A 24,961-nucleotide genomic window follows, 5' to 3' on the forward strand; every position below is an offset into this window, starting at 1 on the left:
TGTTACATTTTATGTTTTTAGTGAAACTTCCTGTCAAGTTCCTCCACAGAAAGTTGAACATTTTTATAGCTCCTGGAAATGTTTCCTATATGAATATTGATTTCTTTGTTTATATTTATTAAAAATCACAAACCAGACAGATCAGAAGCTCGTGCTCATTGAACGACTTTCAAAGTTAAGAACTTAAAGTTTTTTTATTCAAAAGAAGACACAACATGTTGAAAAATGCACAGACACGGCTACCATCTCAACATAGTTGTGGCGCTCATTGGCATAGGCCTGATGATGACTGCGAGCTCCACCGGCACAGGAGGAGGGATGTACCTCTCCACCCTGAACAGGCGCAGCAACAGATCCTCAGTGTCCTGTGGCCACCGGTAAACATGCGTGTTCTGAAGCCAGCCTGGAACATAATTCTGTGGAAAACATGTAGTTTTATTTCATTTTAAGCATGTTTTTGTTGCACATATGTGGAATTATCAAATGTAAATCTAGAAAACACTAAAAAAAAAAAGTAATACATTGTTTTCTGACCTGAGAAGCTCCAAGAAAAAGAACAGGAATGAATCTGAAATTCAAGCATCCCTCCTGGATAAATTCATTCTGCATCTGGAATATTCAGGAATACAGAGAGTTGTACTAAATGGGAAACTGATCAATAGTTTTTTGGCAAACTGAAACAGTCAATCAATTTACATTAAAAAAAAATTCTATGGTAAAATAGTTTAATAGAAAAAATATTTTTTAGAAGCCAGCACCGCCATATTGTATATGTAATTTTTGAAAAATATCTAATTTAATGTATACTTTGCAGACATTCATATCAACAAAGAACACAAATTCAATGTGCAAATTAAAATCATGACGTATGAAGGCCAGAAGGACAAAAAAAAAGTTATCTTAGGCAAGAACAACAATAATCTATGAACAAGTGGAAGGAAAGAATAGATTTTTTTGATAAAACTACTGTCATCAAACCAAACCGTCATGTCTTTTGACCACATTTGTCATTGAAGGAAAACATGGCGAGGGATTTTGAGATGCTTGCCGTCTTTAACGTAGTTCTCTTTCTTACCAGCTTGTGAATGTACTTGGCGTGACGGGCGTGGCTGTCTGAGGGAGACCCGTCAGTGTCTGCTTTATATTTGGGGCTGATAGCGATGATAATCAGGGTTGATGGCTGTTGGGGAAAAAAAAAACATAAAATAAAGTGTTGTTCCACTGGCAAAAAAAACCGTGGAGCAAAACAACCAGTCGGTTGGATTTCAGGGTTAAAAACTTTTCTTGATTGTGTATTTTTTAACAATACTACAGCGCACACTTTAATTTAAATTTAGATATCAACTATGTAATATGATCCGATTTAGAAGAGACTTAAAAAGTAAAATGAAATGACAACAAAAAGCTGCTGTTTCTCTTTAAAAATAACATAAAGGAAACTAAGGAGCTTAAATGTTCTTAAGTTATATCTTAACCCTTGTGTGGTGTTCATATTGTTGTTACTCAGCCAGTGTTCGTGGGTCTGGTGGACCCGTTGCATGTTGTGGTTTTTAATGCCTCACAATCAAACACTTTGATGTTAAAATACTCGACAGATGTTTACCTCATCCAATTACAATCAGTATATTTGGTTAATGCCCTGTACCTTTGTTAGATCACATTCATAACTCATTATCTAAAACGTGATAAAGAAAATCAATTAAAATCAAGATATGAGTGGAAACAAATTTTCAAGTGAAGCAAGGGTTTTCAAAACTACTAACTTTTATTTATTTGAACACAGAAACTGAACCCATTCAGGTGCACAACACAAGCTGAACACATAGAGTAAACCTATTAGTCAAGACAACACATCAGCCCCATTGAACACATGGCCTTCTAGCCACTAGCCTGTACAACACATGGTCCTGGCTGCTGATGGCCTGGTCCTGTGGCTGGGTGCTGATGGCTTCGTTTTGGAACTGGCTGATGCTCAATCTAAATGGTAAATGGTAAATTGCGTATACTAATATAGCGCCTTTCTTCCAACAAGGACAAAGTGCTTTACAGTCACAGACCCATTCACCCAGTCACACACACATTCACTCACACATTCAGACACTAGTGGTGGCTCTGCTGCCAAACACAGGTGCCTGCCTACCACCAGAGGCAAGGTGGGGTTCAGTGTCTTGCCCAAGGACACTTCGACTCATGGGCGTGCAAGGCGGGAATTGAACCTGCAATCTTACGATCATGGGCCGACCGCCCTACATCTGCTCCACGGCCGCCCCAATCTAATCATTTTCTTCAGAGTCACTGACAGACTCTGAATTTTCAGAAATGTGATCCTCTAATTATGAAACCTCCTCTTCTGAATCGTCTCCCTCTAGATCAGTGTTTTTCAACCTTTTCTGAGCTACGGCACACTTTAACCTTAAAAAAAATCCCGCGGCACACCAGCATCCAAAAAAAAAAAAAAAGGAGAAACTCATGGTCTGTATTGATCTACAGTCCCTCCACAATCTCACATGCATTTTTGAGATAATTGTGTCAGAAAAAGCTGGAAACTGCAGCTGTTTTTTTTTCTAAAAAAATGCAATAAAAGTTAAGTTAGAAGATTTAAAAACAGATTGATGTGTGTTCGTTGTTTCAAGACGTTTAACAACAGATCTCCTTGTGCGCTGTCAATCTCAGGACCCAATGCATCATGGGAGATGTAGTGCATAAAACGGCTGGAGATCGGTTTTCGGAGCTTCAGTGTTTTGTTCACTTGTTCCACGGTCTGATACCGGATTCTGTGCAAAGCCACACCGCTAAAGACGAGCTTTAGCTGGTATTTTTGTTAGAACTGAGCGACTTTACGAGCTAAATCGGGACAAGGAAGTGAAGACTTTAACCACTTCTGATTGGTCAGACTGATGACATGTGATTAAGCTCCCCGAGAATGATTGGTGGAGACAGTTAAAGGGACGGGACTTTTCCAAAATACAGCCGAAGGTGCAGCTGAATCGCGGTACTGTACAGTCATTCTTATCAAAATGTCTTTAATAAAATAAAATAAACGCAAAGAAAATGTATTTTACATCTTTTATATTCCTAACTCCTCAGTGTTTTACCAGGGCCTGTTTGGATGAACAGAGAGCTGAAATCCTGGAGATGGGAAATGTTTTTAGATCAGTTAATGAGGACAATTTCCCACGGCACACTTGACCATCTCCCACTGCTCTAGATCATCATCAAAAACGTCTCTCTCTTCTAAAATCAATTCCAGGGCCCTCTGCGCAGAAAGTCTTTTGGCCATTTTGATCAGTTGTGGTAAGAAACCACACTGGCAAAGCTATATTTAACGTGTCCCGCCTCCAATTTGTAGCAGATAAAGAGCGAGATAGATTCCCGCAAGAAAGTCAAATGGTCAAATGTGCGGGAGAACGAGAGCAAACAGAGTTGATGCTTGAATTATTCTAACAATGTTGCAACCTTGTGCGGGAACCGCAGGTGCAGAAACAAAACTCACATTTACAGTGAGTCTTTCTCTCTCTACCACTCTCTCTCTCTCTCTCTCTCTCTCTTTCTCACTGGTCACACACACACACACACACACACACACACACACACACACACACACACACACACACACACACACACACACACACACACACACACACACACACACACACACACACACACACACACACACACACGGCAGGCCCAGACAGGTGGAGGACAGAGTGTAGGTACATAAAACATCAATTTCCACACTTCTATTAGCCCCGGGTCCAGTGGACCCGAACATCTTATATGTAATAGAAATGTGTTGGGGGGGTATACGGTGTGTGGTCATTAAAAATGTATTCTGATATATGTTCTTCACAGAAAATGAGCCAAGGCCAGTGAGTCTGAGTTTGAAAAATTAATTGTATCATTTTTCTTTTGATAAAAAATGAAAACGGGTCCCACAGACCCGAACACCACATAAGGGTTAATACAACAAAAAAGAAGATTTAAGAGTTAAAAATGAAAAACATCAAAAGAGAATAGTCACTGGAAAATACTAGTGTCTGTTTTGGTGTTGTCTTATTTCAGGAGCTTTTTAGGTTGCACAAAAAAAACCAACCTCGACGCTGTTCACTTACATCTTTTAGGAAAGCATGTCTCCATTTGTGGATGTCCATTTCTCCAGTGGAGTCATCAGTGAGGTCAGTCTGTCAAGGTAAGGTTTAGGTTGTGATATTATCAAGAGTTTTGTTTTTAAAAATTAGATAAAAAATAAACAAGGATTAGGATTTTGCTCACACTTGTTCGAAAGCCTTGTTTTGTGAGGAAGTCTCTGAAAGCAGCTATCTCTGAGGACACGTCCAAAGAGTGAGTGATGAGAACATTTCCTAAGATAAAAAACAAAAGCATTTTGAAAACTGTCCCTAATTAACCGTCTTTTATTAAATGTGCCTCTAAACTAAGTACAACAAAGGTGATCTAACAGAAGGTGATCTAAAATCAGCAGCCTGACAAAATCCAGATGTCTAAATACATCATGGGAAGCACGAAAACGTCAAGTACAGCATGAATCATTTTGATTTGGTGAAGATAAAAGGCCTCACTGCACTCGTTGGGCAGGCTGATGGTTCCTGTTCTGCCCTGCAGATGTGAGGAAGACTCTCCTGCTGCTGAGCTCAGCTTCACCATGTCCACCTGGGAGACGGCGTTCACGGGTGGCGTGGAGAACTGAGGCACGTTGACCGAGACGCTCCCCGGAGGCCCACCGCCATCCCCGAAGCTACGTTCATAACAGCTGAAGGGAAAACAAAGGCTTTCATCTCTGATGTTTCACAATGATTGTAGATGCACTTACCAGTTTCCAGGCTCCACCCAGTCTCGACAGCTGGGAGGAGAGAAGAGAGGAGGCCATCTGACCGCCCCGTCCTGTGCTGTGTCGGGACATTGGGGCATCCTGTGCATGTCCCCATGAAGCTCTGTGGATTCAGTCCCAACATGTCAGTCTCTGCAGATCAGTGTTGAGCCACATGCAGGTTTCAGCACGACACTCATCACAAAAAATATATACATTTCAGACAAACAGCAGCGGCATTTACACTTAACTTAAACGATTACAGAAAAAGAACGCTAGTTACCATGCAAACTAAAATTTTAGTAGAAATCTATGGAGTTAATTCAGTCTCAATAATCAGAAATGCACACAACCTGTTTTACAAATACACACGCTCCGATTCACAAATGTCATTTTATGTAAACCTCATAGAAATCCACCGATAAATTCATCTACGGCATCTTTCCTTTTTTCCCCTTGCACTAAACTGGAACATGGTGGACAGCCTATATATGCACTCTGGAGCATAATCTAAGTTTTTTTCCCCACATTTCAAATTATGTGATGCTTGTATTGTTAATCCAACCTTATAACACTTTTTTTTTCTCCATAGTTTTTGTATTTATTTGGTTCTTTTTTTGCACAAAAGAGAAGCTAAAAAGTGAAACGCCTCACAGTAACCTAAGACATGTCTTATAAATTTTGTATTTTTCCCCTTTAAAGTCTAAAACTTGTGCTTCTTAATTTTAAGAAGGGCGGCCGTGGTGCAGCAGTAGGGCGGTCGACCCCTGATCATAAGATTGCAGGTTCGATTCCCACCTTGCATGCCCATGTGTCGAAGTGTCCTTGGGCAAGACACTGAACCCCATGCACCTTGCCTCTGGTGGGAGGTTGGCACCAGTGTTCGGCAGCGGAGGCGCCGCCAGTGTGTGAATGGGTGTGTGCATGGGTGAATGGGACTGTGACTGTAAAGCGCTTTGGGCCTTCGTAAGAAGGTAGAAAGTCCTATATAAGTATACGCCATTTTTACCATTTAAGTCAAAGGTTATTGCTGGTTCTAATTTAGATTTTGTTTTTCACATTTTTTCTGAAACCTGTTTGTTTTATCCAGTTAAAAAAGAAAACAAATTCTTCCAGGTTTTACCTAATTTTCTTTAGTGATGCTTAAAGTCGTATTTTTCCCTTGGAGGACTTTAATTTCCATTTGAAAGTAATAATGCTATTTCTGTCTCATTAAAGTTTCCTTTTTTAAAAACACAAAAAAACAAATAAAACATCAGTTTTATGAAGAAAAAGACAGATGTGACTCTTACCACAGCTGTGCCGGTAATGTGGAGGAAATAGAAAAGAGTTCTGCTGTTGCCAGTCATAATCATCTTTTAACGGCAAGGGGGCTTCTAGCTCCTCTTCATCTTCACTCTGATAGGATCTATAGTCATCCTCCTCTCTAAATAATAAGAAATTCATGATTACATTTTTAAATAACCTTTACTTTTGTATATTTATTGTGTACCTTGCTGTGTCTTTGTTAGAAGGAGAAACTGTTCCACACAGATCTGATTTAAAGCTCCAACTCGTGTCTCCTCGTCTTGAAGCTCCCTGCATGACTTCAGCAGAATGAGGTGAAGAAGAGTCATGATGATGAAGATCAATACGAGTGGGGGATCTTCTTCCTCTTTCTTTGGGCTGCCTCAGATCTGCTTGGCATGCTGGATGCCTCTCGGAGAGCTTTCTTGTTGCTGTCCAGCAAGCCTGTGCTGCTTCTTGTGGATGAGCAGGAGGTTCTTCAGGAAGCTGAAGGAAGTCTTCTTTGTTTATCAGCCCTGCTGCTTCTTTAGCTTTCTCCATTTCCTGGCTAACATTTAAAGAATCCTGCAAGCAAGAGTAATTGTTGAACATGCAGCTTTACAAAAGAAAGTCAGAAAAAATAAATTCAGAGACGTACTTAAACCATAAAATCCAAAAATGTCTATTAGACACAGAAGGCGGCAGAGCAATGATCGGCATGACTGCTGCTGCAAGTCTGTGTTGCAGCCTGTTATATGCAAATTCTGCAGACTTCAGGTGCATCCAATCAGAGCAAAGAGAGTGGAGCGACCTGCAGAGCCACTTTGAGCAGGAGAGGCAGCAGAAGGAAACGGCCAGCACATTTTGACATTTTTGGAATAGTGAAAACGTAAGCAGTCGTTTAACCTTGTTGGTTTGAGTTTCCACTCATGTCTGCAGTTCTCTGCTTTCTGGGTGGATGCCTTTCAAAAATGCTTTGGGTGCTCAATCACAAACCTGTGTCAAGTCCCCCCCAAGAGGGAAAAAAAAAAAAAGAAGAGATTTGTGAACTTTCCTTACAGCAGGACCTTTTGAAAGTCAGTCCTTTGCGATATACCCAACAACTGAGTTAATTGCAAGATTGTTTATTTCAAAACCAGCTGTGTACAAGTAACAGACAATAAATAATGCAGACCAAAAACCTTTTATGTGTCTAATAAATAAGGAAAAAGAAGCAAAACTAATCAGAAATACAAATAGAAAGGGTGCTTTGTCCCATTTCCAGAGACAAATTTCAAAGTTAAAGAGGGGAAATTCCTTTTTTTTCTTCTTAATAAAGTTGCAGATTGCCCTGACAATTTAAAAAAAAGGGAATAAAGAAAGAAGAAGTAACACTGGTGGAATACTTTAAAACAATGCAACATGGCATTTTAAAAATGACACACAATGGAGGGACGAACACAATCCTTCATTCTCTTCAGTGGCAGTTTGTTGGGCCGCTTAAGCAGAAAGACAAGAGTTCTTACACAGCCGGGTGCCATACATTAAATGCAACATACACTTTAAAATATCAGTATTCTAAGCAGTCCGCTAAACAACAGCTGCAGCGGAGAGGGAAGCCCTCGTTTCAACTACGTAAAGCTGAACTAAGGAGTTACTTTAAGCCGATCTAGAAATCATAGGCTGAAGCCGAGAAGCGATGAAAGCACTTGACGTCAGTGCAACACGGTTTGGCTCCATGAGTCCATGATGCAATAAGTTAGTGTTTAAAGCAAGAAGGCATTCCTTTGCATTTTAAGGATATTACTTAACATGAAAAGGCAAGAACAGGTGTTATAGTACATGTAAGTTCCTTGAGAAGAGGAGAAATTTGTATAAAAAAGTAAATGACGCCCCCAAAAAACAAATATTTCATATCATTCGGTCCACGCAAACAGTTTTTCTTTTTTTAAACCGGCTCTGTTCATATTAACTTGGGTTAGAAAAAAAAAGATTCTAAATTATAAAAGTAAGATAAAAGGAAACGAAACAGGGATAAGTAAACAAGCATTTGTATTTACATTTCATACAAGTTACACATTATCTCTCGTCTACTACAGTCATTTTCATCTCTGCTCCACCTCTTTTGATCTGATCGTCTGCTGTCCATCTTCCCACTTTTTGAAGTTTTAATGTTGAAAAAATGTTTTATTCATGACAGAAAAAAGGTATCTGGCGCCCTCTGGTGGGAAGTCAGTGAAATGGCATGGGACAGGAACAGCTGTGCTCAGAGATTATCCCCTGGCTGGTATTGAGGCTCAGTGGCAGTGAAGTAGTCCTCCAAAAATGCTTGCAGGTACTCGAAGGTGGGCCTCTCCTCCGGGTCCTTCTTCCAGCACTGCACCATCAGCTCGTGCAGGGACGTGGGGCAGTCCTGTGGGCAGGGCATCCGGTAACCACGCTCCACCTGCTCCAGCACCTCTCGGTTATTCATGCCTGGGGAAATCAGAGCAAACGGATTCCTGTCGCAATCAAACTGACCTCATTCTGAGCTCACAAAAAGCTCATTATGAGCTTAATTTACACCAGTGACACTATGACAATGTCGTTTATCATTTTTTCCAACTCCAACCTTTATGATTTTATTGCTTCTTCCCATAATAGGATTTCATTTTTGTCTCCACCCACTGAAAGATTAGATTTACTCCCAAATCTAGGTTTTTCACATTTTCCTGTTCTCCTGTTGACAAAAACTCTGCATTGTTTACTCCGCCGAAAACAATGTCCAACAGCAGATAAATATTTCACATGGTTGCACAGACAGATGGGAAGATTTCTCTGCATAATGCACCATGTAATGTCCATTATGCAACACGCCGCTCCATTTTTCTTTTTTCATAAGAAGACGGAGCATCTCAGACATGAAGCACAGGCAGAACGAAACACCGGAGATCGACTGGAACTATTTTAAGATCTTACATAACTTGCATATCAGCACCCTCACCTGGATAGGGCACTCTGCCCTTGGTAACCAGCTCTGTCAGCAGGATGCCAAACGACCACACGTCCGATTTGATGGTGAATTTTCCATAGAGAGCCGCTTCAGGCGCAGTCCACTTTATGGGAAACTTTGCACCTGTAACACATCACACAGGAGATGTTTCGGTAAGCAGACTTCCTCCACCTGTTTTGTGATGAAAACTTCAGCTTTTCAGAATAATAATAAAAAAATCACAGCACCACTTTGACCTTTTTAAATTGATTTAAGATTTTTATACCTGTTCTTACCCACCACTGACAGTTTTACATTTTAATGCAAAAAAAACATGAATCGTTAGAAATGCAAATATGGTGCACGGGCGCCACACAGCATCAGGATGTGTAGAACTGTGTTCATCTGCTAATATCTCCACCACTACGGACATGTTTTCTTGCCACACTGGACTCCGCAAATCCTGCATAAATCCTTAATGAGTAAGTAGGTCAGACTTCTCCGCACTGAATTTTTTCCTTCATCTGTTGTTTCATCGGCGCAGACACGGGCAAACATTGGCGTCTCCTGGGAAATTACCGAACAATTCTAGTTTAACTCTGTCAGAACTCGGCTCAGGTGAAACAAGTCAATATTTAAATGACTTCCCAGAGAGTGAGAGCGTGTTGACACAATGACCAGCAGAGCCTGGGAGTCCTGCGGATCCAGCTCAAGTCCTGCTGGAACACCAGTCATGCAAAACACTTACAAAAGTAGCGATACAACTTCCACAGAGAAAAGTCATCATTTATTACTTATAAAACTAAAAGGCTAAAAAAAACAACAGAATTCCTTTAAAGGAAAACCAATTGATGGATTAGAGGAATATTTCTTTATATCATTGTGAATCAGGAACAGACAAAATAATGATATTTGATAAAAGTCGTATTTGCGACGGGGCGAGCCAGAAGCTCCCTGTTCCGCTCCATTTTGATGGAGTCGATCCATGTTTGTCTTTGTTTTCCTCGTCCGAGCCGACATCTGGCTCAAAGCTGTACAGCTCTGATATTGCTTGCAGATTTTGCTGTATCGCTAATGTTAGGTTGGAGGCGTGAGAGGCTGTAAGCTAGCAGGAGGGCATGTAAATGGAGAGCTCTCAGTAAAGAGGAGGGGAAAGGGGATAGGACTTGGCTCCACGCCAACTCAAAGGTCAATTTCGAATGAACTCCTGCTGCTCTGGAAAAAAACTATGTCCTAGAAAACATTGGGATTACTTTAAAAATAGAACAAAAGATGATTGTAGAGGGCCTTTAAAGTTTGACTCCGTAAGAATTAGCAATTAGAATATATCTTTTTTTCAGAGCAACACACCTATTAATGTACAGATCCTTTGAAAAAGGGATCAATAGGCTTTGAAACATCCATCTACTAAAACCCTGTAATGCTGGTGCAGCTCTCTGAGGCAGACATACCTTGTCTTGCTGTGTATTCGTTGTCCTCAATGAGCCTAGCCAGACCAAAGTCGGCGATCTTGCACACGAGGCCATCTCCTACGAGGATGTTTGCAGAACGGAGGTCCCTGTGGATGTAGTTCATCCGCTCTATGTACGCCATTCCTGCTGCCACCTGGGAAATTGAGGCGCTACAGTTTTTTTTTCTGGTTTCAAGGTCATCACATCTGTGCTAAGAAGCCCTTATGAGTAGCTTTAAATAAAACAGTAACACACAGGTAGAACAATCCCAACATCAGAAGCTCTCAAGATTTAAATGAACTTCATGCGCTGATTTGACCAACAGACTAAATCGGTGCTCGTTCCTTTGGGCTGCTTTGTACCTGAGCTGCCATGTCCACCAGGTTTGGCAGTTTGAGTCCCCGCCCCTCTCCGTCTTTCAGGAAATCCAGCAGACTCCCTAACAGAAAAAGATGAAAACTTTTGTCAGCCCCGCCTGTCGTGAACTCATGAACACTTTCATTCAAATGTAAACACGCCCCACCTTTGCTCATGTACTCCGTGACTATGTAGATGGGCTCTTCGGACACCACGGCGTAAAGCTGCACCAGTTTGTCGTGCCGAAGCTTCTTCATGATCTGCGCCTCCTCCAGAAAGGATTCAGGCGACATGGTGCCGGGCTTCAGAGTCTTCACCGCCACCTTGGTGGTGCCGTTCCATGTGCCTGACGGAAAAACAAGACCATCATTACAAATAAATCCCAGCTGAAATAAATATCTACAGTTAAAGTTTAACCTTTTAAACACCGGAGATGTGGATGTCGACCCCTAAATAAAACACTCTTTGACACACCGTAAGTCTTCCACCATTTATGCAACGTAAATCAGCAGATTCGGTCGCGGGGAAAAGCGGCTTTTCATTTCGGCTTTGCACCAATATGCACACAACCCGGCTTTTCTCAAGGACTTCAGGTGGATCATGTAAATGTCGAGTCTGCGTTTCTCTGCTTCAGAACCCGCTGGAATTAATTAATTCAATGCAAAAGCAGTAGAGTTACTGTAGTCGAATAATGTCAACGGTGAAGCTAAAGCCCTGGTGTGAAAGGGTTTAAATATTAAACAAATTATTTTAAAAAAGATATAGATATCAATATTTTGGTTTCCAATAGTGTGGTTTTGCTCATCCTACACTAAAGTAGAATGCACTGAAAAAATTTTTTTCTTTCTCTAGTCTAAGGCGTTTAAATCTTAGTCAAGTCAAAGCGGATGCAGACAAATGAAAGTCCTCTGGCAGGAGTTTATCACATGCAGCTGTTGTGCATCACTGCCAACAGCTGTCCAAATCTCTATCAGAGCCAGAAGACACACACCCATCCAGACTTCTCCAAACTGCCCGTTGCCTAGGCGCTTAATGAGCTGCAGCGACTCCCGCGGTATCTCCCACACGTCTTTGGTTTTGACGGACAGGTCGGTCAGGCGAGGCATGCCTTTGTGGCAGGGCGCGATCAGGCGGCAGCACAGCCCTGCTGCCCTGGCTGAGGAAGTCCAAGAAAAATGACAATGAGGGGAAAAAAAAACAAAAACAGAAGCTGCACTAAAATGCTGCAAACTCACCCGAGTAGTGCTGAACAAGCTGTTGGAGCGTCTCGAACTGGGCCCTTGTGGTGATGTAGTACCCTCCATTGTCCAGTTTGCGGATCTTGTAGTGTTTGACGTGATCTCCTTTGATGTCGTCCCAGTCTTGGATGGACAGAGAATAAGCCCCTGCAGGCCAGAGAGCAAGTACGGTAAACTACTTGCATTTTTAGGCTGCATCATTTCCAAATGGGCTTAATGGGCTTTGTGCACAAGCTGAACTATAAGTGATTATCTTTTAATTGCACACTGAAGGGCTCCTACTCATTTACAAACACCGCTGTGCCGGGCTGAAGCCTGAAAGCATGCGTGCGGTGCGTCTGTCGAGTTACCTTTGGTCGTTTCGCTCTCACGGATGAGGAAAGTGCCTCTGGCGTTGCCGCTGGAAAGCAGCTGCCTCTCTGCATCCTTTCGACCCAATTTACCAAAATACCAGCTGCAGGGGAAATTTACAAAAGAGGAGTCAGACTACAAAGGTAAATATTTCTTTAAGAATGATTACACGACGGTTATCGTCTGTAGCGGTTAACGTGGTGGCATCCAGAGGAGTCCTCAAATATTTATGACGTGCTCTCTGGGGGTTAAGCTGCCGTGACTTGCTGGATGAGGTTGAATGCGCTTGAGACTGAGCTTCACTCACTCCTCGGCTTGGATGGAGTCCACAGGAGCGACGTAATTGCTGGGGATGTATCCAGTTCCACCTGTAGTAAGGGAGCGCGCCTCCCACCAGTCTCCTTCACTGAAGGGAAACAGGCAGAATGTGGGTGGAAGATGCTTTTAGGACGAGAGGGGAGTTCAGAGCTGCTGCATGCATCGGTTCAGAGGGATTACAGCCACTGTTTATCTGCACATAAATATCACTTAAATGCTGAGCGAACTGCTGAATTCTGAAAATCGACACGACTAAATCTCAATAAGACAGTCCAAACTTTTACTGATAATCTCATCCTCAATAAAAAAAAAAACAATATTTGGACCACAGCAACGGCGGATGAAATACGGCTTTTAATAGCTTTCCCTTCCTGTTTTCTGGGTTTTTTGGTTCTGGTTAGCTGCAGCTGAGGCCGAGCGTTCGGTTCAGAACCGGAGCCAAGAATGTGGTGTTTGCAGAACATCTCCCCTCACACGTCAATCAGCCGTTACCATGGGAAACGCCTACACTGGGCTCCGTGTTCACAGCCATTTAAAAAAATAAATGACCTGATCGTTGTGGTGCGTTCTTCATCGCAGAAGTAAGAATCTGATCAAACATCCTGAGTCATCATGTCACGGTTTCTGCATCGAACGTGTTTCTTCATATATCTTGATTCTGCAGAACCCTCAGATAAACAATCGGTTCTATTTATAAATGCTTCATTTTTAACCTTCACTCTCTGCTTACCAAACAACCCTTATATTGTCTGTAATTGTGCTTTTCCAGGAATTGCAAGGGAGGCAAATGAATGTCATAAAGGACCACGTGATGAAGAGGATCGCCTGAAGGAAGGGTGACACATCACAAGGCAAACTTTGTTTCTTTTATTTTTTTTTTTTTTTGAAGTGTCAAAAAAAAACAGAGAAACTCAAAACAGCAGGGAAAATAAGTTAAGCCATGATTTTGTCCGAAGAAAATGATTTTTTTTTAAGGCGTTTGAGGCGGATTTTCAAAATAAAAAAACACACTGCTTTTTCAGCATTTCAATCCAAAGTTTAACTTTCAGACATCCAGAGAAGAGAAACAAAAACCCCACATAAGCGACACCCTCTTGATGGCGTCATGCAAATGTTTGCAGACTTACGTGCTGTTGAGGATCTGGAACCTCTCCCCCTTCCTGAAGCTGAGGTCATCCTCGGTCCGGGCTTCGTAGTCATACAGAGCCACAAACAGAGTCACCCCTGTAGGCAAAAGGAAAACATGGTGTGTGGCTCATGGTCACAACGTTTAGCTGGAATAAACCATTTTCAGTTTGTTTATTTGTTTAAATTATGACTTTTTTGTTGTGTTTTTTGTTGTTTTTTACATTTTCCCAACTTTAGAGAAGATTTAGACAGGACAATTCCTATAAATTTCAAAACAAAAGCATCAAAATTAAGTGCAAACAAGATTAAAGTTTTTGTCAAACGAACACAAATAAAGTAAAAAAAAATATACAAAACAAACAGAACCTGCAGCACTTTTTAGGTTTTGTCAGCTATTTAGATAATTTAGGCTTTTTTGTTGTAGAATTCAGATATCTTCAAGGAACTTGTTATAAAATAATTCTTTCAGTTTACAAAAAAACATCACTTTTTTAAAAGCACTGAATCTTTCTAAGAGCATTTCTTATTCAAAAATGTTGATGGTGTTGACATGAGGGATGAGAGAAGTGCTCTCAAGAAGGAAAAGCCCTGCAAAAGTTGACAAAAATCTTCAGAAATCTTCATTCAAAGCCTAAAGGACAGCTTGTTTTACACTTTGCTTTCTGGGTGACACCTCTTCTCTCAAGAGACTCTAGAGTTTTACTATTAAAGGGCTAAAGCAAAAGAGAAAACTGCCTCACCCACTTTGGTTTCCTCTGAGCAAAAGTGTAAAGGGTAAAGTTCAACAGATTTCCAGTTTTCAAAAGACTTCTGCAGAGTTCCTTTAAAAGCCTCACCCGTTCCTCCCCGAGACCGAAGCGTGCCAGACTGCGAGGACGTGTGGACGCCTCCGAACACCGTCACTCCCTGTGTGGCCGCGGTGGGGAAGTTGTTGTAGTTGGGGATGGTGGTGACCCCGAAGCTGGGGTAGTGCTGCGGCGTGGGGTCGGAGCCATAGCGGTAGCCCGAGTTGTGTGAAAGGCTGGTCTCTCGGTCATCAGTGAGTTTCGCTGCTTCTTTATCCTTACATTGGACACAGCCCATTCTCTACTGTCTGCAGGAAGTGGGGGGGGGGGGGGGGGGGGGGGGGGGGCAGAGACACATTTAGCATGTAGGTGAATTTAGCTCATCTCTGTTGGGGGGGGGGGGGGGGGGGTGAATCAGTGTCTCATTATTGCAGGATCCTCTGAGAACCACACAGTCGTCTGAAAAAGAACCTTTCAATTAGGTCGAAATTAAAGACGACGCTTCCAACCTCGTTACAGACCCACTACCGTGAAAACTGTGTTGTTTTTAACATATTCTTGTGGCATTTTTCTCTTGATGGAGGACATGTGTAAGGAAAATTAAAATTGTGTTTCTGAGTTTTTCTGCATTCAAATTGTCGTGAACCAGGAACAGATGAAAAAACACGCCGTTTGAAAAAGCTTGTGCTACTTTTGCTGCGCAAAATCTACAATCAGCAGGCCACAAGCCCCCCCCCCCTCCCCTATTCTTTACTTTGGCTGTGAGGAACTGTAACAGTGTATACAAAGGGATGATGGGAAATGGGGGCAGGCTTACTCCGCATCAACAGTTCTGTCTATAACTCGGAGGAGAATGTCTGATTAACTCCTACAGAAAACATGTCATAGAAAATGACAGGTTCTTTTGATTTTGGCTAAAAACATCATAATCCTAATTAAAAGACCACCGGGAAGGGCTTATAATTAGATCAAAAGATGATCACAGCTTCAAACAGATAAGCCTACACTGCACAATTTGAATCTTAGGAAAGTAAAAAGACCCTTGGGTCAAGATAAATCATCTTATTTTCTGTCTTGCAAGAAAAATAATCCTGTCAAGAAATTGTCTTTAATAGTAAAACAATCCTAGGTTGAGAAAACAAACCTTTTTCCTAAAATCAGAATTTTTGGTAAAACCATGTTTCTTACCCCTGTGGCTGATTTTTTTTTTTTTGCTCAATTAAAAGAAAATCGGCGAGAATTTCTGACTTATTCGTAAGAGGTCTGTTTTTGCAGTGTGAAGTACAGAGAATATTATTACTACATGCAAACAATTAAAACAAAAAAAAAAAAAAATCAAAATTGCCCAAAAAGACTTGAATGCGTTGCATGACCACACTTGTGAAAAGATCCTGCACCCATTCATTGCCTTTACGAGGCGCCGTGCACTATTTTTGTTTACTTTATAAGGAGCCGAGCACACCAACATTTTATGGGCAGAAATGCACAGAGGGACCTTCAGAGGCAAACCGCTGCACTGCAGCCCACGAGGCCAACGGCTGGAGCAAACCAGTTCCCATAATGACTGAGGTAATCTGCTTCATCAATTAAAAAGAGCCTGAACAGTTTTATGGACCCAGTTAAAGTAATGAACATCTAGGCTGAAGGTGTCCCCCTCCTGGGCCCTGGAAGCTGGGTTGGAAGTGAGGAGGACGGGAAGGGGCTGCTGTCTTTCATCAGCAATAGCATCCAGCTGACTTTAGAGACAGCTAATTGGTAACACATTTGTTTACAGTGTGCGTGGACAGAGGGAGGACTTGCCAGTGGCACACGCCAGCAGATGGAAGACAAAAAAGAAACGCTTGCACCTCTGTGAGCCAATTGTTATCCAAAATAGCAGCACAAACATGACGGGTGTGTCTGCAAAATGATAGGTTTTGCCCCTGAGATGGGGTTTTCTATGCTTCAGACGTCGAAAAACGATGGCATGTTGATTTTAAGTCCCAAAATGAGCTGCAGTCAGAGGCGAGCTTTCTGAAGGGCTTGAGCTTTGGAGCTCCAACCAAGCAGCATATGAGTGAAGGGCCCTTCAGGCCTGTTCTGCCTTTACTAGCAAACGCCTTCGCTGCACAAAAGTGTGAGCAGATGTGTCGCCTGCTGCATGGCGAGCAACAGGGTGCCGGCAGAGTTAGGCGCTACACGCTGTAGACGGAACATATGGATGCAAGCTTCTGTGAAACTTCATCTTGGGTTGGAGGCAAATGATAGAAAACAAAGTTTTAGTGGTTTGAAGTTGAAAACACTGTAAAATAGCAAATTAGATAAGAAGAGTGAGGGGAAAATTGACTCAAAAAGCTTCGCTTCCACTCCGTTTTCAGATTTAATCCTTTAAATTTGCCTCTTTTTTTGGTAAATATATTGTTTCTGCCCTGAAGGTAGTAGGTTAGAATTTACTCAAACATAACTGACCCAATAAATAAAATTAAAATGGAGTTAGACACCCACTCTCATCATCTTTTGATCCTTTTTCAAAGCGTTCCCAGCTGTCTTTTAATTATGACTAAGCCGTTTTTAGGCAAAATCAAAAAAACCTGTGTCGTTTTCTAGGACGTCGTTGCTGCAGAACGGTAGGAGTTCAACAGAGAATGGCCTCTCAGTTGTGGACAGGACTGTTGGCATGCAGCAACCCCATCCCCCCTTCCCCTCCCCAGAGCTCTCCGTTTACATGCTCTCCCGCTAGCTTACAGTCCCTAACATCCACAACATAAAGTTTCTTTTCCACCGAGTGGTACGGTCCAGTTCTCTGTTCATTATTATAAATGGACCCATTAAGCTAGACCCAAGTGTACCATTTTTGGGCCCCTGTTGGTTGTAGGTCCATAGAAAACTGGAATGGACCAGCTAGGACCGAGCGACACGATGCAACCCGTTGATTGGCGGAAGGTCAATACTAGGGTTGGGCGATGTCCCTTAAATTGGCCGTTGACGATGTTTGCTGTCAACCATCGGGATGGACGATGACATCGTCGGGGGGGGGGGGGGGGGGGGGGTATTTTTACATTTTTCGTTCTTATATAAGTGCTATTCGTTTTTTTGCTTTTTTCATTTTATTTCCCAACTAATGACTAATCCGCGATGATCCAGTATAAACTGAGGGAAGTGACTTTAACAAAAAAAGTAACAAAATTAAAAAAAAGTGGTCCGCTCCCGCACTTCACTAGTGAAGTGGACCGGCGGAGCGCGGACTTACAGCTTTGTGTTTTAGGGGAAGGGGGGGGGGGGGGGTACATGAGCGGTATGTGTGGGAGATTTAAGACTGCGATCCGTCCCGCAGCTCTAGGGGTACAAGCTACCGAACTCAGAACCGGGTCTAAAAGTGTGTGTCTCGGAGCAGAGCTCGGATCGTCAGCACACACACAGCGGTTTGAGCTTCAAAGCAGAAATGTCGCTCAGTCCTTAGAAAACATTCAAACAATCACGCGGATTTGTGTTTCTAGTCGTGTCCCGACTAAATAAAGGCTGATGTTATTCTTACATGTTTACGTGCAGCCAGCAAGCAGCACCACCCAAAGCTAATGTTGTTAGCCCGTGTTAGCATACTGCTAATCCTGGCTTCGTTCAGAAAAAGCACTGACCACACGGATTAAAATTCAAATGATGAGCGAACAGGTGTTTCATAATAACCGTAACATTATTAAAAGCACGTTTAGAAGATCGTCTCGTATATTACCGAGCTGACATGTCAATGTATATAGCCGCTCGGCGCTGTTTAACGTTGTTTTGTATTGAATTGTTACATTCAATAAAGTTTGGGGAAAAAAAGCTGCTCGGCGGATTTTATATCCTTCCGGTTTTCAAACCCTACTGCACATGTGCGAATGATTTATTCCGACGGAAAGTGTGACCTTAGTGAACGTTTTTATATTCTGAAAACATTTTTCTGGGCCCATGTACACGGTTGGATTCTAATCCGACCATTGATCCCATCAAGATATTTTGCACATGTAACCGCGGCTTATGGTGTCGACGCGCAACGTGGCGGGGACGTGGCATCACGATGGTGGTCTCTCCATCAGGATGTCAGTCACCCATCACGATGGATGTCAGTCACCCATCACGATGGTCCATCGGCACAACCCTAGCCAACACAACAAAAGAAAGCAGCAAACCCGAGCTAGCATGTTCCTCTTCGCCACCCACAATCTTCTCTCAAACAACATGAAATGACATGTATCAAAGGTATCAAAAGCCAAGTGGAAAGAAAGTGAGCTGCTGGATGGCCTCCATTGTTGTGTTTGGTGATAGTCGCACTACAGCTAAGCAATCGGTCCACACCCCCCATTCACTTTGACGGTGCAACATTGAGTGGAAACACTCGTATGAATTGCGTTTCTAAACCGGATCGTACCACTCAAATGAGCACTGCAATAATCCAGCCGTGCAGTTTTGAGGCAGCTCGAATGAGCATATTTTCTTAAACTCTTCAAATAAAACTCTTTTTAAAAACAGATTTTTTTTTTGTCTGCTCCTGATTTACAACTATTTGAATAAAAAAAACTTTGAAATGCAAAATTTAAGCTCAATTTTCTTTATCCAGGCCCTCCATCATGAGAAAAAATGCCATTGTTAAACATTCTGCCATTGGACAACAATACCATTGGAGTGGGTCTTTAAATGCCTTTAAAAGAGAGAGGAAAACCGGTTTAATGACTTTTATACGTTTTTAAAGCCCAGATTGAAGACAGAGGTCTAACCTCCTCTTGACGTGATAGTTGGGACTTTTTTTCTCAAACATCTCTGATGTTTTGCATTCAGGCAGGGTTGAATTGTCCTCAAACTGCAGACTAAATTCTCTGCTCAGACGGTTGTTTTCTTTCACATCAGTGGCTGCCCGTCTGTCAACAGGCTGCAATAAAGCAGCTCTGACGAAGCAGACGACAAGTTTAAAAGTCAGTGTTACCTGTGCCCAGAGGAATTCTGGGAGCCTGGAACAGGAAAAGCATTCTTACACAAAAATCAAGGCTCTTTTGCTTCATACCGGTACCTTTCTAAAAGGCGAACAACAGCAGAGTGAACTAGGCCATTTTGATTCACGGTGATCAATAAAACCCCATAAATTATCCAGATGAAGAAAAAAGGCCTCTGGGGGCAGCGTTACAACATGATCTCTGACCCACGCTGAGGAGGACTACAAATAGGAGGAGAGGAGCTTCGTCAGTAATCCTTAAGATATCATATAATCTCCTCTGATATTTATATTCACGTCTCCAATCTTTTGGTTTTTCCAGAATATCTCGCCATCAGAAAAACCCTTCTGGGTACAGTTTAAAAAATTCCCAAATCACCAATAAACAGTCCAAATTGACTTAACTTTTCATTCAAAAAGACTTGATTTTATTTCACAAGTACTTTAAAATACATGCTTATAAAGAAACCTTAGGGGAGTTTTAGAAGCAATTTATAAGTTTTTTCTGTTAATTTAAAGAGAAAAATTATAGTTTTCTGCATAAACTGCCCATATATTACACAGATGATTGTATTAACTATGGAGAGCAGTCCACTAAATGGATTCAGAGCTTGTAATGTATGATTATGTTTAAGTACTTTGGCAGAGCACTGCGTCAGTATGAAAATACTGAGGGAACTGCTGTGTTTTCTGCTGTAACTGCACCACTTCCACTCCTGCAGGGATCAGGGAAAATGACGGGAGAGCTCATGTTGCTATACTGCCTGCAGGATTAGGAAAATCTCCTTGCTCTTCAATTTAAAAGACCAGACAGTTCTGAATGTTTCAATCCACCATTTTCCCTGGTCGGTAAATGCCGTTCAGGTGAAGATGAACTATCCCGTTTAAGAAGAACACTTGAATCAACAGGCAAACTTTTCACTAATTTAACAGAAAGACCCAGCATTATCATAAGATTCTGAATGGTTTTAGAGTAATTTTGTTTAAATAAAACTCATTTTGTTGTGTCAACATGACACAGATTTTCAGCTGGGGGGTGGGGGGGTTTCCATTTCCATGAGGCACCCGACTGATGCTTGCATGCTGAACACATGACTTTAGAGCTCAACTTCAGCCTCAAGTCAGGCAGATGATGGCACTGCCGCCGTGGGACTTGCTCTTTGGGCATCACATCACCACCTCAGCCTCACTGAGGACAATCACGGCTATTTTGAGCTCCAAGCCCAACAGCTCGCCACAAAGAAGGCCACAGCATTGTTTTATGTGGACCGAGGTCCTGAGGGGACGAAGCTGTGACTGCAAAATGCCTTGAAAGACTGCATGGTAAAAGGCAGCAACAGTGAATGACTTTGGACAAAACAGAAAAAAAAAATAAAAACATATTCATGGCTGTTAAATTAGAAACGGATCCTTTCATTCCGCTTAGCTGGATTGGAATAAACGGCAACATCTGTGCGACTATCGCAGCCTCTGGTCCCGATTGGAAGCTGATTTGACAAAATGACAGCCTTTATTTTGATGCTGTGGAGGCGCAAAGTACAATCATGCGTAATAACACTCACAGGCGCCGTAATGAGGATGGGCCATCCATACAGCAGCTGCAATCAATACTGAAAATTGACGAGGACAGGAATGTCAGCGTCACGCAGGGTAACTGATGGATTAAACAGGAGAGCCGGGCCTGAGAAACGAACATGCGTCAGTCTGACAATAAAACACAGAATCAAAGACAATGGAGAGTGGGCTTATACCCCTCTGTGAAGAGAAAAGCTTATTTATTCCTAGAAAATAACAGTTAAAGATTCACTGCTATAATTAAAAAAATATTCATTTTAGTAGGCCTGCACAATAAATTGCAAATTTATCGTTATCTTTAAGGTGTGCAATAAGCATATCGTAAAAGTCTGCGATTTCTGCAATAAATGGTTACCTTAAATTTGCCAAAACAATCTCATCTCAGCTAGAAGTATTTAACAAAATCAAATAAATCCCTTTAGGCGTTTGACCATTTATGCCTTTTATGTTAGATGCTCGCCTCCTATGTAGACGAAGGCCATATGGAGTAAAGTTATGTTGACTCTTAAACCGTTGCAGTGAAAATATGTTTTTGGTTGCTTTGCTATTTGTTCATGTATTGCAATTTATATCGTTACATTCGCAATATGGATAGTTAATATCAGTTTTCCTCTTATCAGCCCTAATTTTTAGAATTTTTTTATTTAATGCCCAAAGCTTAAAATTACATTTCTGAGTATTTTTTTTATTCAAATTCAGCTTGAAGATTTTATTTGTTAAGTATAAAATATGCTGAGTGGGCCACAAGTTCCACTCTGCTCCATTCTGGATATATAGACAACCAGATCCATGCATGTTTCCGTTGGAATCTGGATTAAAACTTTGTGGCTGGATAGCTCCATTTTTTTTTTTTTGGCGGTGTGAGGGGCTGTAAACTAGCAGGAGAGCATGTAAACAGATGGGTGACGGGAAGGGGGGCTGACTTTCTCCACACCAACAGTTCTGCCCACAACTCAGAAGCTAATTTCTGCAGAAACTGTCCTAAAACATCATAATCATTCTTAAAAGGCCACTGGGAACGCTTTTAGAATACATCAATAGGTGATCGGAGTGGGACTTTAAAACATGTTACTCGTTTCTTTCGTGCCTTTTTAGATAAAGTCTTTCCTATGACAATTTCTAAACTCCGTCTCCTAAAACTTTGCTGAAAAGTGGGGCAGCATCTAACAAATCTGCTCATTATCAATTGATGCGTCAATTGAGGCGTTTTCCAAAAATAGCTCAATTTGTGATTGCAAACCATGGAGCTTTTTGGAAAATCGGAAATCACAAGCTCTTACCTTTAAGTTTAAACTGGAAACTAGTGACAAAACAGATGACAGAGCTGGCATTGAGTGTTCAGAACTTCATTAATAAACTGCAGACCTTCATTTGGGGCTTTGTGGAGAGTTGGAATTTCTTCATTATTAAACATTCCTTTAGAACAAAGCCCTCAACATTATAATGATTAGGCATTCGGTTGTGTTTTTTAAACAGCCGGACTGTTTCGCCTTCATGCACAAGGTCCTATTTATTCTCTGACTGTTTAAATGGCACAAGTCAAAGCTGAACGTCCCACACACCTCCTACTGACATACATCGACCTCATTCAAGTCCCAAACCTCAACTTTTTTTTGTTCTTTCCACAAAGAAATGAGCTAGAGGAGTATAATTTTCAGCTGTGTGGCATTTGTGTGCGAGCGGACCACACTGGGTTTCCTAGTTCTGCCAGAACCCTGACAATCTCCTCCTTATGGCTGCCATTCTCTGGATAGTTACAACATTTGCTTGTGTCAGACAACCGAGTTCATTCAGTGTATCAACAACAAGACAATGGTCACATTTCACTCGGCTTCAAGATTACGAGCACAATGAGACGCAGTGTTGGAGCTTTCAAAGCATTCTTCGTGCACTGAATGAACAGGGCCCGTTTTAAAACCTGCAGCTGAGCTTCATACAGTGTGTGGCTTTAAGCCCGCTTTGGTGTCACAGCGTTCACAGTGGAGCGTGTCGGGTCACAGAGTCGCTTCCAAATATCTACCAAGTCAGCAAGATTTACTAGATGAATAAACGGCTAAAAAACATTTAAAAAAAAATTCTGGTGAATATTCTCATTTTGGATTAAACAATCCTTTTTGAATTTTTCTTTTTTTCCAAATCCTGTGCCGCTGGAGGGCAATGTTCTGAGTAAAAGTTCAATGGAAAGAATGATGTGGTGGTTCTGCAGCAGTGCATGCTGGACCAGTTTCAGTTAAACAAATCACAAACGAGGGGATGAAAAGCAAAAGCAGCAACAAAGAAGAAAAGAAAACCCATCAACAAGGAAACTCAAAGCCGCCAAAATAAAAGCGTTCTTTCAATTTCACAGAATGGCACTTTTATTCAAAAAGTCTAATAGAGAAATGACTGAAATTTTTTGTTTAAAAAAACAACAACAAAACAACCTTTAGATATTAAAGGAATTGTGCAGCATTACTTTTCTTTACCAGGTTGAGACAGTACACTTTAGTTGGGTGAAATATAGGCAACAATATAATATATATATATATATATATATATATATATATATATATATATATATATATATATATATATATATATATATATGAATTTACCAGAAGCACCCTGTGAGCATTAGAATCATGTTTCGTTTAATGTACGAATAGGAGAGGCCCTAAAGGGAAATTAAAGGATGAAACACAATATGCAACTTAAATGTGACATATCTACACTAGAATGAAACAGTCATAGGCATCCTGAACAGCTTTAGTGTGCTGGCTGAACATTTGGCAGTCAACACCACTAACTATTGCCTAACTTATGGGTAAAACCTAGTAGGTAGCTCCACGCACAAGATGGATGGCTGAAGCTCCAGACACAACAGATAACCCGATTAAAAGCAGCTTTAATTGGATATTTAACAAGCTGGCAACGCAATTAGTCTGAAGAATATGATAATTGATTAGGAGGGTGGATCAATGGCGGGCTGTCTGCAGGCCGTTTTGGCCAGAGAGTGCACGGCCTCAGTGGTCAGCTCTGTTCTGCAACACATCCATTCGCTGCTGCTGCTGCTGCTGCTGCAACACAAGAGCCCCCACTCCAGAATCGCAGCACTGCAAAACATCACCCACAACCTCCCCGCTCCTTCCCCGCCAAGGTTAACCGTTGTTCGGACGAATCCACACCTGTAGACAGCTTTTTAGAGGTGAACACTTGACTGCGGCGACCAAATGGGATATTTAATCCCTCTTTTTTTTCTTCTTCTTCTCCCGAGATGTATTCAACCCACAGTGCAAAACAGGGGACAAGGCGGGTGCACCGACTGGAATTCAACACGACAGAAAAAGATCCCGCTTACCGCAGAAAATCAGATTAATCCATCGGAGTTATCACTGGGAGTTTTGTGAAGGAATTTCCTTTTGTTTCCCCCCCTCTGTCTGTGGTTTCTTCGCACAGAGGGAGAATAGCGGTGGGAGACCCGTCCCTGCCGATTCCGGAGCGCCTGTCGCCGCCGTGTGTACAGATGATGACGAGGGCGAACAGCAGCAAGTCTCCGGCAATCTACACTTCCGGATAGGATTTTCAGAATAAAGCTAATGCCTTTTCCCTGCATCTCATCGTGGATACATCCGGTTGTGACAAAGTCAAACATTTGTTTCACTAAGCCAAAATTTTGCTAATAAATAGTATATATAATGAATGTAGCACGGCCACCACAGTAAATAAATATTTAATTTCATTGGAGTCGGTTAGTAGCTTTATTTTTGACGGGCAATCAAAGCATCGTTTCCGG

At 41.8% G+C, this 24,961-nt stretch overlaps 2 protein-coding genes across 3 annotated transcripts; both read right to left on the reverse strand.

Annotated features, from left to right (window-relative positions):
* Positions 1 to 175: 175 nt before the first annotated feature.
* Positions 176 to 6,873, reverse strand: LOC101157261 (uncharacterized). Its single transcript, XM_004082207.4, has 10 exons — positions 6,750 to 6,873; positions 6,318 to 6,676; positions 6,118 to 6,251; positions 4,829 to 4,949; positions 4,578 to 4,768; positions 4,273 to 4,361; positions 4,113 to 4,181; positions 1,076 to 1,180; positions 535 to 609; positions 176 to 416 (listed from the first exon to the last, which is right to left on the reverse strand). Exons 2-10 carry the CDS (start codon positions 6,650 to 6,652, stop codon positions 240 to 242), a joined length of 1,296 nt encoding a protein of 431 aa, XP_004082255.1. The 5' UTR covers positions 6,653 to 6,676; positions 6,750 to 6,873; the 3' UTR covers positions 176 to 239.
* Positions 6,874 to 7,199: 326 nt separating this feature from the next.
* fyna (FYN proto-oncogene, Src family tyrosine kinase a) lies at positions 7,200 to 24,745 on the reverse strand. 2 transcript variants are annotated; one of them, XM_011490253.3, is made up of 12 exons: positions 24,527 to 24,745; positions 14,721 to 14,977; positions 13,884 to 13,980; positions 12,746 to 12,844; positions 12,438 to 12,541; positions 12,085 to 12,234; positions 11,841 to 12,005; positions 11,016 to 11,195; positions 10,855 to 10,931; positions 10,493 to 10,646; positions 9,054 to 9,185; positions 7,200 to 8,545 (listed from the first exon to the last, which is right to left on the reverse strand). In XM_011490253.3, the coding sequence occupies exons 2-12, from the start codon at positions 14,965 to 14,967 to the stop codon at positions 8,337 to 8,339; spliced, it is 1,614 nt and encodes a 537-aa protein (XP_011488555.1). In that variant the 5' UTR covers positions 14,968 to 14,977; positions 24,527 to 24,745; the 3' UTR covers positions 7,200 to 8,336. The 2 variants fall into 2 exon arrangements, with proteins under 2 accessions (XP_011488555.1, XP_020569131.1); XM_020713472.3 differs by having other exon boundaries at positions 14,721 to 14,973; positions 24,527 to 24,702.
* Between the last annotated feature and the right edge of the window lie 216 nt (positions 24,746 to 24,961).

Source organism: Oryzias latipes, chromosome 22, assembly GCF_053564925.1.
Source record: "Oryzias latipes strain Hd-rR chromosome 22, Olatipes_Hd-rR_3.1".
Lineage (NCBI taxonomy): Eukaryota > Metazoa > Chordata > Actinopteri > Beloniformes > Adrianichthyidae > Oryzias > Oryzias latipes.

Bases quoted from the DNA above. Each gene is read 5' to 3' on its own strand.
- fyna (XM_011490253.3), bottom strand. From the start codon at position 14,967: ATGGGCTGTGTCCAATGTAAGGATAAAGAAGCAGCGAAACTCACTGAT. The intron at 12,235-12,437 runs GTAACTCGACAG...TCTGGCCTGCAG, and splicing joins TGAGAGCGAAACGACCAAAG to GGGCTTATTCTCTGTCCATC. The intron at 8,546-9,053 runs GTGAGGGTGCTG...TGATTTCCCCAG, and splicing joins GGGCAGAGTGCCCTATCCAG to GCATGAATAACCGAGAGGTG.
- LOC101157261 (XM_004082207.4), bottom strand. From the start codon at position 6,652: ATGGAGAAAGCTAAAGAAGCAGCAGGGCTGATAAACAAAGAAGACTTC. The intron at 4,362-4,577 runs GTGAGGCCTTTT...TTTTTATCTTAG, and splicing joins CAGCCTGCCCAACGAGTGCA to GAAATGTTCTCATCACTCAC. The intron at 610-1,075 runs GTAAGAAAGAGA...TGAATATTCCAG, and splicing joins CCAAGTACATTCACAAGCTG to ATGCAGAATGAATTTATCCA.